At 44.2% G+C, this 14,245-nt stretch overlaps 1 protein-coding gene across 8 annotated transcripts in view; it reads right to left on the minus strand.

Moving 5' to 3' along the window:
* Positions 1-14,245, minus strand: part of bbs5 (Bardet-Biedl syndrome 5) — a 71,288-nt gene that overhangs the window by 12,078 nt on the left and 44,965 nt on the right. For 3 of the 8 annotated variants that reach the window (XM_041200741.1, XM_041200742.1, XM_041200739.1), the window contains 3 exons: positions 7,567-7,650; positions 6,790-6,813; positions 5,367-6,673 (listed from right to left, as the gene is read on the minus strand). In XM_041200741.1, the coding sequence (XP_041056675.1) occupies positions 6,572-6,673; positions 6,790-6,813; positions 7,567-7,650 (210 nt within the window). In that variant the 3' untranslated portion in view covers positions 5,367-6,571. Of the gene's footprint in view, positions 1-5,366; positions 6,674-6,789; positions 6,814-7,514; positions 7,713-14,245 lie in introns of those variants that run through there. The other 5 variants (XR_005944567.1, XR_005944569.1, XR_005944568.1 and 2 more) reach the window with 5 other exon arrangements.

Raw genomic sequence — 14,245 nt, forward strand, 5'->3', positions numbered from 1 at the left:
GTGTTAGTATTGCAGCATTTTGAGATTTACATTGCAAACAATTAATCAGAAACAATTATTTATACAGACCACAATCCGTTCAAATTTTTGGAAAAAATTTTAGACAGAAGTGCAAGACTATTCAGATGGAGTTTATTACTGGAATCATTTAATCTACAGATTATAGATGTAGCTGGTTGAGAAAATCTAATTGCAGATGCATTGTCAAGAGTTTGAAGCTGAAAGGGAAAACTGGACATTTAAAAACCTGGACACTGGACTGGAATGATTTCTGTTGATACTAAGGATTTGTATATTATGTTAATGCATACATCTGATAATGTAATAGTGTGAGTATGTAGATAAGTATAGGAGGTAATGTAAAATGTGTTAAGAAAATGAAGCTACATTTTTAAATTATGACAGTTCATTTTCCAGTAAGGAGGGGGATGTCGTGAGAATATAATTTTCATTATAGTATTGTGATTTATTGTTAAGGTAGGTTAGTAGTGGGGTTTGGATTAGTTTCTCTGTGTGTATGTATATGTGAGGGGGATTTAATTGAATTGGAGACCACTGGTATGGAGCTTTTGAGTTATCAAAAGGGAAGCAAAGTTTGAAATGCTAAATACATAAACATGGCTGAATCTTTAGAATGTGAGGAGTGAGGAAAATTAGCATTTTTCGATAAATTAGAGTAGTTTGAATTTCAAAGAGATGGTAGGATGTTACACCTAGCTAAAAGAAGCTAAGCCAAATACCGTGTTTATTTTTCCCAAAAGTTACTGATAAAATTAATAGTATGAAAGATTTATATTATGAGAAAAGTAAAGTTGCAAAGCCATATTGGAACAATGGAATTTACATTAAAAAGGGAGTCACATTTATAAAGGAGATGAGGTTATGTGTAAGGGGGAAGGCATTCTAACACAAGTGTGAAAAGCCTCCAGCCTCTGTGCATCAAGTTTCTGTCTCCAGGAACTCACTTTGAATATCACTGTCTAGGGTATTGTGTGCTTTGCCTGGGTCAATTTGTTTTTACTATTGCCTTAACGGAGGTGTAACTGGGAGCCAGATTAATTAGAGGATTTAGGAGTTATTACAGTAGTAATTTGTAGACCGATGTATTTGCTTAAAATCATTTATTTTATTAATAAATGTTTAATTTAGTTTTGTAAAAAACCTCAAGTCTCGGTAGGCTTATTGCTACTGAATTCAAGGCACGCATCTCGAAATAAAATACAAATTGCAGAACAGTTGTGGCAGCTGTTTCAAGTTTCCCTCTGGGATTTGAGCAGCTCGGCATTTACCATCTGCTGTGCCATAACAGTGTGCTAGATCACCTAGGCGCGCTTTTAAGGATTCAGTGTCTGCGGTGGTCGCTTGTTTGTGGCATGATAGTTGGACATATGGGAGTTCAAATTCAGCTAATAAGTCTTCCTGTTTGATTTGGGATGAAGGCACACCAAAACTGAAACCACGTGCAAAAACAAACTTCTCACTTTCTGAGAGTACATGGTCAAAGAGATTTGTTATGTTTTAGTGGTATCATTAATTGCATTGAGAAACTGCTTCCGCTTAGGTGAGTTTATGGTGCGGACATGTTTCAAACAGTTACCCTTTATGGTGCGGTCTTCTATTGAAGCAATATAGCAGCATAAATGGATTAAATCGAAAAATGAAAGAAATTTATGCACTCCGGAACAAGAGCAGTGTAGGACATGGTGTAAATTAGTAACCCTATTACCAATCTGTTCAATCTCATCTCGCATAAATGCTCGCTCAATCATGGGACTGTGTCTCACTTTAGCATTATCAAGGTGTTTGGAAATGAAAACACAACCTTGCGTTTAATACATGCTTGAAGAAATACATTAGATAGCTTACCTTTCTTAACTTACCTGTAAGTCGAATTACTTGAAATACTAGTTGAGAAATCTACCATGGGATTCTCTACCATGGTTTACCGCAAGCCTACCTTCACTGGTCAATATATACGTTGGGATTCTTGCAGTTCCATGTGCTATAATATTGGTCTTATCAGCAGCCTTGTAAATAGGGCCTGAGCCATTTGCTCACCATGAAAGCTTGATGCTGAAATAGAGTGCATCAAAGGCATCCTGCAGAATAATGGCTACCCTGATCTGGTGATTTCACACTGTATATCATGCAAACTAATAAATGGGCCTAAGGCCATCACTTTCGGCCCTGAAAAGTGTGCAACCTACCTCAGATTACTCTGGAAGGGCAAGGTATCTCAAAAATTTGAGCAACAGGTGAAGCTAGCTGTTTCACACTGCTACTATGCAGTAGCAACATGAGTGGTGTTCGCCACAAACTGGACATTCCCGTCAAGCCAAAAAGATGTTCTGCCGATCACATAAATGAGTAACGCGGTATATGGATTTCAGTGCCAGTATGTAGACCATTCGTCCCAACGACTGGTAGGTTGCATCAAACAGCATGTTCCAGCTACTGTTTGCAACGGGCAGGGTACAGACTGTGGCCAACCAGCCCGTGCTTGTAAAACTCAAAAGTGTCCAACATTAGATATGATTACGCGATTGGACAACATTTGCTAAATAATCCTCAATGTGCTAAGAGTTACGCTAACAACCAATTTAAGGTTGTCAGTTAGGCTCCCAATGTGGTGCATTTGTGTGTACTGGAAGCTATATATACAGGGCCCTATTCTTTGCAGACAGAAAGAACATGTACATAGATTACGCCTGTTTCAGCTAAACAAAATAAGTGATAGCCATTCGCTGGTTCAGTCTTCAGGGTAATGCCTTGACCAATCATCAAGCTGCTTGGTTTAAATTCAAACAATACTTGACAATTAACTATCAGTCACCATCAGTGGTGCATTCCCCATGGTAGTACCAGTTGCCAACCAATCAACACTCTCTTCACATACAGTATAAATTGTTGTTTTCCCCCTTATATTGGTATTCTTGCAAGTGTCCAGATGAATGCAAGTCAAAAAGCTTAGGCACGTCACTTTTTTCAGCAATACCTAAACACCAGTTGAACATCTAAAGACACCCTAGTTCTGAAGATCCTGTCATGATCTTAATCTACAAAAACTATGGCCTAATGTCTCAGCAGAGATATTTGAGGGAGAAAGAGAAAAAATAAATACAAAAAGCATGCAAATGCAAAACAGATGTAAATGAACCAGTGACATCGATTAAGGTGGGGTGGATTTAGAGATGATGTTAAGTGCACAGGAGGTAACACATGGATGGAATATTATGGCCTCCACTGCATCTCCACGACAGGAGCATTCCTAAAGAGGTTTTTGGCACTGCCATAAGCCAGACTGGAGTCAAAGTTCACAACTGTGATGAGAGGATCTATGGGAACACCTCACTGTATGTTGTCATCATCCTCCACAAATCTGGCAGCTGTGAGGGCCTCTCGAGCACGACTGCCTTGTCTAGCCAGTGTGAGATCCTTATCCCCGTCATCATCACCACCACCAAAGACCTCCTCACCCTCATCCCCACTGCCGTCCTCCTCATCCGAGGAGAGCTCCAGCTCCTTCATTTCCTCCTCAGCCAGCTTGTCTTCCCGTTAGAGTGCCAGGTTGTAAAGGGCACAGCAGACGACAATGATGCGTGACATCCTCTGTGGATTATATTTCAGGACACCGCCAGACCGGTCCAGGCACCGGAACCGCAGCTTCAGCATCCCGATGGTTTGTTCCACCAAGTTGTGAGCTGCAGCATGAGCTTCATTATACCGTCACTCTGCTGCAGTCTGAGGCTGCCACATGGGTATCATCAGCCATGGCCTCTGCGGGTAGCCCTTCTCCCCAAGGAGCCATCCCTTCAGCCTCTGTGGACCCTGGAAGACTGCATGGATCTGCGAGCGACTCAGGTTGTAGGCACAGTGCACGCTCCCTGGAAACTGGGCGCACACCTGCAGGATGTGTTTCTGGTGATCGCATACCAGCTGCAGGTTCAATGAGTGGAAGCCCTTGCGGTTGATGTAGTCCACCGTGTGTAGCAACGGAGGCCTGAGCACCACATGCGTGCAGTCAATCGCACACTGCACCTGTGGGAATCCCAAGATCTGGGTGAATCCAATGGCCCTTGCATCCTCGCTGACCCAGTCAAAATACACAAAGTTGTGTGCTATGGAGAAGGTGGCATCCGTGACCTCATGGATGCATTTATGGGTGGCGTCTTGTGAGATGCCACAGAAGTCACCTGTGGAGCCACGAAAGGAGCCACTAGCATAGAAATTGAGCGCCGCAGTCACTTTCACAGCCATTGTGCACGTCACCCATGTGCCGTTGTGAAGCACTTTGACGTACTTTCCCACCGATGTGGACGGACGATCCGGCAGGGGTCTAGAGCCTGGCGGGATGGCCTTTTAACAAGATGCTGATGTATTACAATGAGCTCCCTGCTGACCATTGGCAGGAAACACAGCCCACCATCAGCAGGCTGAGTGGACGATCGCGACCTGCCTTCCTGCTGTCATGAACCAGATTGCGCCATATTGTCCGTGCCAAAATTCTACCCAAAGATAGGTTTGAAGACCTTAACCTACAAAGGGATAGAGATAAGTTAAGTGAGTGGGCAAATACCTGGCAAATGGGGTATAATGTGGGAAAATGTGAAATTGTCCATTCTGGCAGCAAGAATAAAAAAGCATATTATCTAAATGATGAGAGATTGCAGAGCTCTGAGATGCAGAGGGATCTGGGTGTCCTAGTGCAAGAAAAGGTTAGTTTGCAGGTACAGCAAGTAATTGGGAAAATTAATAGAATGTTATCACTATTGCAAGGGGAATTGAATACAAAAGTAGAGTGTGTATGCTTCATTTACACAGGGCACTGGTGAGGCCACATCCAGAGCACTGCGTATAGTACTGATCTCCATATTTAAGGAAGGGTGTAAATGTGTTGGAAGCAGTTGAGAGAAGGTTTACTAGACCAATACCTAGAACGGGAGGGTTATTTTATGAGGAAAGGTTGGACTGGCTATTCTTGAGTTTAGAAGAGTAATAAGCGACTTGATTGAAACATATAAGACCCTGAGGGGTCTTGACAGGGTGGATGTGGAAAGGATGTTTCCTCATGTGGGGGACACTAATTAAAAATGAGGGCTCGCCCATTTAAGACAAAGAGGAGGAGATATTTTTTCTCAACAAAGAAATTTTTCTCTCAAAAGATGGTGGAAGCAGAGTCTTTGAATATTTTTAAGGCAGAACTAGATAGATTCTTGATAAGCAAGGGGATGAATGGTTATTGGGGTAGGTGGGAATTGAGGTTGCAAACAGATCAGCCATAATCTTATTGAATGGCAGAGCAGGCTCGAGGGGCCTTCTCCTGCTCCTAATTCATATGTATGTGTGTATATATTATCAACATCATGTGGTCTTGAATTCTTTATTAAAAAATGGGTAAAGGTCTGCTCTGTTATCAAGAGCACAGTAATTCCATGGAATTACATGGCTTTGATATGCGATTTCTAAGAATGTAATTTAGTTGCCCAATCATTAATAATGGAAAAAAAATCCCTTTCCCACATCACTGGAACAGTACACAACTGCACTACCCTTCAGGTAGTGTTCTGCCTTTGCAAAGGAGAATTGCGCCCAAAAATATTTGGGGAAAGTACACACGCTTTTTACACAATGAACATATGAACAATTTTTATCAATAATGACAGAGACAAATAGATACAATATTGTAGCAGTTATATTAGCAGTAGTTATGAACTTAGGATTCTCCTAAAAGCCCAGTTACACCTCATTCAAAAAAGTCTAACTTTTCCAAGGGTTTTTACAGAGACTAGCAGGGTAAAAGTGGATGCTTTCTCCAATTCATTAATTGCTTGGGGATTGCACTTGCGGAGGTGGGGAGGGTCATGGGGGAGGTTGGGGTGGTGTCCTCAACAGCACACACACTGGAAAACCATAAAACTACCAAGTGCAACTTCTGGATTTCTGCATTATTCTGCGCATGTGCAAACTTCCAAAGTTGCTGTCACTTTCACTGGAGTAATGATGGCAAATGCTGACAGCTTGCCATTCAGGTCAATAAAAGGACTGAATGGCAAGCATCTGACCCTTATCTGAGGTTACAGGGCCATTGTTTAGTAAGAGAGTAGAATGTCATTATAGCCATATCCCAGTGTCTTTTTAAAATGAACCTCTGATTTTCTAACATTCAGAAGGTAAACCTATAATTTAAATGATTAGATTTTTAAAAACATTTTGAATTGGTCTCTCAATTTTCTGCCTGGATCAGGTAGGGTTTTCCTTCTATTACTATTCCATTCAGACATGAAACTTTTGGGCAGAACATTTTCAGTATTATTCTGTATTCTCAGCAGCTAAAACCATAATGAGGGTTTAAACTTTAAAAAGACAGCGGGCGCTAATAACTATAAATAAGTCAAAGATGATAAAAACTTATAACCAACATTAATCTTGATGTTAATGATTATGAAACAGAAAGATAATAAGAAATTTTAATTGTTAAGACTCTATTTTTGAATAGCAATGATTACCGGAAATTGCAAGATGTAGTCTGCACAATAACTTCTTAAAACCAATAGAAAAGTGAACTTGAAGTTCAACCCATCACTTCCCAAAGTCCTTGAAGAGTGAAACCATCTTTCAATTTTTCGATTGCGATCCCTAGTTCCTCTGAATAAACTGGCTCACGGTCTTGTTGCTTATGTAAAGAAAATATATAAGATTATGAAATTTAGTTCCACAACATGTAGCAGTAGCCATATTTAAGATGTAATCGCAATAAGCAATTGGCTGATCAGAAGAAGTTAGTAATACCTTATTAGTATCAGCAAAGTAAGCCTAGAAAAGAAGACAAAAATTAAATTTACACCAGAAAAGTTTATAGTAATAAAGAGAAATTAACTTGCATTTATGGCCTTTTATTCTGAAGAAAGGTCATTGGCCTGAAATTTTAACCCTGTTTCTCTCTCCACAGATGCTGCAAGGATTGCTGAGCATTTCCAGCATTTTCTATTTTTATGCCTTCTTGCAGGATGACACCAGGATATTTTCATAAAGAAAGGCAAGGGAGAGAAACATGATAAAATATTGTAGATCACAAAATCAGCTAGACCGGCATCAGGTTTCCTGATGATTTTGGGATTTGTACATATGAGTGGCTGAATGACCTGTACAAATTCTGACCATAAATTAATGAAGGCCAAATATCTGTAGCTCACCTGGAACATTCATTATTTTAATTGTTAAATGAAGGAAACATTTATAATGGATAATAAGTACTTTCATTTATGTGGTACAAGGAGACAATAACACCACTAAGGCACCTGCCTTAGCATATTGCAAAAGTGATTTTTATACACAGATACCACACTATTTTATTATGGGATTGCAAACTGAAATATATACATAACTATTGTAACAGAAGAGCTTTCTTTATTAATGGTACCAAGTGTAACCTCCAGTCAATATTTTTGCTTTCAATGAAAAAAAAATTTTCCAAAAATTTAAATTAACATTGAAAAATATAAAATTCTACGTACCCTCCAGACTCTTTTCACGCATTGACTGCATCTGTTTTTAATGAACACTCACCACAAATGCATCAGTTTGTTCCTCTGGTTCAATTTCAACATCATCTTGAACTTGCTCAACTGTCAGGTCCTCAAGTGGCTGAGGCTGTAACACAACCATTGACACAGATCCATGATTATATCTGTATTGTTTAGCCCTTGAGATATCTGAGAATAAATTAGTTCATTTTCAATTAGTTTTGTTCTATTTACTCATTAATAAGTAGAATGAAATCCAACCCAATGTCGACAAAAATAACTATGACCAATCATTATGACAAATACAGCTATGTTTTTATAAATTTTTGTGATTTTACCAAACACTGGCTGAATTTACCTTAAGCTACTTGTTAATTGTCCATATATAAAGTGACCAGTAATATGATCTTTAGTACCTGTAGTTTTACTGCACACTGGGTGATGGTTCCCTGCTTCATGGGCACTTAGGTTCTGTAAGAGGCCAATTGCAGAGCACATCATAATGCACTGCAGAAGCACTTGCTCTTAAGTCTGAGCACCTGTTATGTGCTACACCAATTTTTATAAACTGTAAATTAGAAGATGTACGCCATAACATGTTTGGTATGTCTCCACAGTGTTCTAGAAATTCCAGCACTTTTGTAGGACAGGCAGTGTATGGACAAATCCCCATTCTGTTTTACTGTTTTTCAGATTTCCATGTAGCTCTTTGGCATTTACTGTCTCTTTATCATATTGTTGATGTGAGAAAAAGGGAAAGTGAAATTTATTGGAACCTAACTGTTAGCTTCTGAAAACTACATTACAACTGTTGTGTGTGCCTATTTCACCAGGGACTGGTTATTGTGCAATGTTTTGAAAGAAACAATAAGCGGAATTTTCCGTGCCCATTGGTATTGGACATGAGCAGACAATATGGCAGGAAGGCCAAAAATTGGTTTCACAAAATCGTGAAACCAGTTTGCAATCGTTAGCTGTGCCAGTCAATGGCGGGCAGCATTACCTACTAAAGCACGTCGGAAACTTCATTTTAATATGTCTGCATATCACTATTAGCCCTGCTCGCCAGAATCATCCCTACCCGCTATAACGTCTGGGTGTTTCACAACAGCATTTATAAAGTGTGCACCTGGTGAGCTGCACTTCAAGTGAAACTTGGAGGTGAGTGCACAGTAACGTATGCAGTGCTCGCGGAGGTCTCCTGTTGGACTTCAAGGTTGAGATGACGTGCATTCAGGCGAGGGCACAGGAAAGTCACATTTTCCCATCTGTCTGACAGGGTGGTGCCAGGGCAAGGGCTGCACTGCGGTTGAGGCAAGTTGGGGGGGTGGCAAGGGCAGCAATGCATTTGAACCGAGTTGGAGGGTTGGGCAAGGGCTGCGCTGCAGCTGATGGTAGTACACAAGTGCGTGCAGGGGGTGGGGGAGGGAAGCGGCCATGCATTAGGGAAACCTTAAATAAAGTGGTCATTCCTCTGCAGCTGAGACGGTTCAGATGCAGCCTCATTGACACGCATGGAGTCGGGTCTCTAGCTTATTTGCCCACTCAAGCAACGCAGAGTCATGAAAGTGCCACCAAGTGTTCCAATGCTCTTCACCCCTCGGGCACAGACTGCAAACTAATGAGCAAACTAATGGACTGCAGAACAGTTGAACGACTGGGCATGTTGTACAATCTCCTTGCTAAAGCTGGCCATGGACAGTCACTGGTGGAGGTGCTCACAGCCTTTTGCAATGTTATCATCTGAATTTGGACCAGTCACCCCCATAGTTCAAACTAACAGTGCAGCCTTGCAGTGCGAATTAGGAGAATGCCTGCACCTGAGCTGAGAGCACAGAATGCTGTCCAGTGGGCAAAGCTGTCACCAATCAGTCAAGTGGAGGGGAGGGAGATGGAGGGGAGGGTGGTGGGGGGTGGGCTTCAGCCAGCCATGCAGCGCAATAAATTCTGGCCATCCAAGTGGTAGCCTGCACTCTCTGGGATGCGTCAAGGGGCCTTTAGCCTAACCAAGAGAGGTTCATAGTACACCTAAGTTAACCCACGCGTCTCTCTCCTTCATCCTGCAGGAGTACAACAACATCAGGAGCATGGAGCCCGGTGACCCAGCTGTATGCCTCATGGTTTACAGGAAGCGGAGACAAAGGAGAAGAGAGCGACAGAGGCACCTGGGTGGTCAGCGAGAGGAGCAGCACCCTTAGAAAGAATGGGCAGCTGGGGCATCCGCTTACTGTGGAAGTGACACGGTAAGCCCTTGCTGGTCAGCACCTAGCTAGACCCAGGATTGGAGGATCTGAAGCTGACACCTTTCACATCCAGATTGGGGTCAAACAAGGTTGTGTGATCACCCCCACCTTGTTCACCATCTGCCTGACCATTATTGTCCACCTCATCCAAGATGACGTATCACCTGGTGTCAGCATTCAGTATCATCTGGACGGGAAGCTCTTTATCCTTGGTTGCTTTCCAGCAAAAACAAAACTCACCACCATGTACATCCATGACCTTCAGTTTGCGGATGACTACTGCATGATGGCTCATTCTGTACAGGACATGCAAAGGATGCTTGACCTCTTCAACACCTCATATATGGGGCTCGGCCTGTCAAGCATCACCAAGACAAAGGTCCTTCACCAACCTTCCCCGGACCAGTTGAACATTGCCTGCGCCATCCATGTAAATGGGGTGGTTGTGGAGTATGTGCAGGGCTTCCCCTATCTCAGCAGCCATCTCTCCCAAGGGACTACCATTGATGAGGAAGCCCAATACTAAGTCAACTGTGCCAGCGCTGCCTTCTTCAAGCTGTGCCAAAGTGTCTTTGACAACAAGGACCTTTGGAGTCAAAGATTCTGGTTTATAAAGCTGTTGTGTTGACCATCCTCCTCTGCTGCAGCGAAACATGGACTGTCTACCAACACCACATTAAGATCCTTGAGAGCTTCCATCAGTGGTGCTTGCACCGAATCCTGGGGATCAAATTGGAGGACCACTCCATGAAGCTGTGTCTACCAGCATTGAAGCCCTGCTCCTGCAGAACCAACTCCAATGGATGGGCCATTGCGTCCAGATGCCCGAAAACTGCCTCCCTCTTCTCTCAGCTCTCCATTGGCCAAAGCTCAAAGGGCAGCCAAAGGAAAAGGTATAAGGATACATTCAAGCTCACCCTAAAGCACGGAGGAATTAACACCACTGACTTGGAGGAGAATGCTGCCGATCGCTTGGCAAGCCACTTCGAGGCTCAGCAACTCAATAGCAAGGCGTCGGCAGAGGAAGGAGAAGGAAGCCAACCCGGGGCTGTGATTTCCTCTCCCCTGTGGGACAATGTGCCCCCATTGTGGGAGAACATATGGATCCAGAATTGGGCTCCTCAGCCAATTGAAGTTTCACCAAGCCTGATGGACGTCATCCCTGATTCCAAGGAACCGCCGCTGACATGATCCAGGGTCTATAGATGGCGATTGTCATTCCTGCAGATGACTAAGAACCAGTGTCACTGAAGACTGAGCATGCCCAGGGAATTGGTTGGTCACATCAGCTACCTGCTGCAGGGTTTGGCGCCACTGGGACACGGAGGGCATCCACTGCCAGGAGCCAGGAGCGCTCAGCTTTTAAGTCAGTGACTCTTTCAGGGCTCCACAGGTGACCTCAGTCAACTGCAAGGGCTTCCGCTCGCTGAATGTTCAGCTGGTGTGCAACCACCACAAATGCATCCTGCAGGTCTGTGCATGGTTCCCTGGGAGTGTTCATGACTCCTACATTCTCAGTAGGTCTCAGATCCTTGACGTCTTCCAGGGTCCACAAAAACTGCGTTGTTGGCTCCTCGGGGACAAAAGCTACCCGCAGACATGGATGACATCCATGTGGCAGCCTCGGAGTGCAGCAGAGAGAAGGTACAATGAGATTCATGCTGCAGCTTGTACCTTGGTGGAGCAAACCATTGGAATTTTGAAAATGAGGTTCCAGTATCTGGACCAGTCTGGTGGAGTTCTGCAATACAGTCCACAGACGGTGTCATGCATCATCATCACCTGTTGACTACTACACCCTATCTGTGATGATCTTGACGGGCATCTTCTGGAGGGCCCTGGCCTGCTTTCAGGGTCCTGCTGTGTGGCAGTGGCACCCTCCTCGGGCTCTGGAGCTGGATTTGCTGGGGTCACAAGAAGAGGGGATTCGGATGGGCTGGACACTCCTGGTTTCACTTGGGTGGATGGCCTTGGGGTGTGTACCTGCTAATCCTCCTCCCTATGGGTGCCTGAGGGCCCCTGGCTGACTCCTTGAAGAGAAGGGAAAGCTGGAGTGAGATCGAACTGCCCCACACCCCTCTCACATTGACACTGCTGGAGGCCAACTATGGAGTTCAGCCCATGCAGCAGTGCAGGACCGGTGTCCAGGACCAAGGTCTTCATGGCGGCTGCCATCCTACTAGTGTTGACCTCAGTGCGTTGGCATGCAGGTGCTATCACCTCAGACTGAAACAGGTGGACTCCTCCATTGTGCATTACAATCTGAGGAGTGCAGAGGACATCCCTTCCTGATGTTCCTAAGCTTGCTTTTGCATCTCCAGCAACTCAGGTATGATTGCGTCCAGAGGCTCATCATCTGACTTGGACTCAGCAGATTTCTGGCCCCCGGCAGTCCTCTGAGTGCTGGAAACCTGGAAAGTCCCTGCGCCACCTGCTGGGGATCATACAGTGCAATATGCTCACCAGATTGTGACCCCTGAGGTTACTCTAAAGCTTGGTCCCAGCAAGGTGTGCGTGTCTGTGCTGGTGCAGGGTGTGGATGAGCGGTGTGATGGGTCTTCAATGAGGGTTTCAGCAGATTCCTCTGCTGAGGTGTCATTGAGACTTGAGTCAAGGACCTGGGTCATGGCCTCCCTCAGCTATTTCCCAAATGTGTCTGTGAAAGCAGGAGAGATAATTAGTGCATGGCAGTGGCCTGTGAAACAGGACACATCACTCACAGCATGGTTGTCTGATGGATGTTGCACTGCTCAATCCTCATTTGGTTGAGCATTGCCGACCTCACCGTCAGCACAGGAATGGTCCAGCTGGATGACTCGATTTTCAAAGTCTGTGAGGACCTTGATTTCAGGCATTCCTCCATCAGTCTGTGACCTCTCCCTTTTGTTGAGTGCCAGCTTGTCTTGCACGAAGATAGATGGAGAGAGTGTAAGCAGGACACCTGCCAGGCCAGATGAGAAGGATGCCCGGCACGTGTGGGTGATGAGTGGTGTCATGGACGGGATGAGGACAATGAAGGGATGTGAGAGAGTGAATGGTGATGTACCTTGAACTGGAACTGCGTGAGATCCCTGTAGATGTGTGATGGGTTTGTGAATGTTTGAGTTGAGAGTGATGAGAAGAGTGAGTTACCTAGTGGAACAGAGGAGATCATTCATCCTCTTTCAGCACTGGGTGGCTGTCCTCTTTTGCAGAGCAGTAGCACTGACCACCACTGCCACCGCCTCCCAAGCTGGATTGGCGATGTTGCTGCCCCTCCTGCGGCCACAGTGTGGGTCAAGGACGTAATGGCAGGCCTCCATGGCATCCAAAAGGTGTTCCAGTGACTTTGGGGAGCTGCAGTCTTCTTGCCTTTCAAGGCAACCTCGTCTATGCAGCAATCTGGGATTGGAAGCACTGAGAGGTGTGCACGCGGCTGCACTTTAAATATGGCACTTGGTGAGGTAATGGTGTGGCGGGCGAATCGGACGTGGTCCGCCAGTGAAATGGTGTGTTTCCCAGGAATGCACGATTAATAAGGCAGGATTGGGACGATACGATGTGAAAAGCCAGCATTGCGGCCGGCAGGTAAAATGTTCTTTTACCCGCCCGCTTCTGCACTTTGTGCAAATCTGGGGCGGTTCTGCCCAATGAATATCTTTCTAGGTGTCACTCTATTTGAGCTTCTGAAAAAGGTGCACCTTAAGACGAATACCACACAGGTGCACTTGCATCTAAGTTCATGAGGACCTGCCATACATACAGGCCCAAACATTTGTTCTTAAACTTGTTCAACATAACCTGTATGCAGAAACTGTGCTTTCTCAAACACACTGAATTCTACTCCTCGATATGCAAACCACCTCAACAATAAGGATAGTCAAAGTGATCTCAGCCTTCAACTTTCATGCCTTAAAACAGGGGATAGGTGCCAAATTACACAACCTGCAGTGGACACTTGCATTATACAGGTCATAGATGCCTGCCCAGTTTCCCCAGCCCCTCAATTAAACAGCTTCCCCATAGAAAAGACACAGTAAACCAAAAATCTCCTACACTTTTATAATCTGGCTACGTTCTCCAAAGTATAGCTCACTATTGTAGGATTGCATATGGCCTTATGGGCTCCTATCCCCAAAGCAACTCCTCTGATAGCAAGAGAGCGGTTCTACTCTATCAATATATAACTGGTCTATACCATAGATCAATTATGTCCAACAGTGGCAAATGCCATCCATTGTATGGCCACCTATAGTTCCACAACTGTTTGAAGGGTCAGGAAGACTGGATAGATGTTTTGATGCTGGAGAATGAAGGTTACCACTGCAGCTGTCTTATCACATTGAGAAACAGAGGGAAGGAAGGTTGTATTTGCATTTATATCTGACCTTCCACATCTTCAGTTGGAAGTGCTAAAGTGCTTTACATTCAAATAATTACATTTGAAGTTCAGTCACTATTGTTATGTAGGCAAACAGGACAGCCTATTTGTGTACAGCA

Source organism: Carcharodon carcharias, chromosome 12, assembly GCF_017639515.1.
Source record: "Carcharodon carcharias isolate sCarCar2 chromosome 12, sCarCar2.pri, whole genome shotgun sequence".
Classification (NCBI taxonomy): Eukaryota; Metazoa; Chordata; class Chondrichthyes; order Lamniformes; family Lamnidae; genus Carcharodon; species Carcharodon carcharias.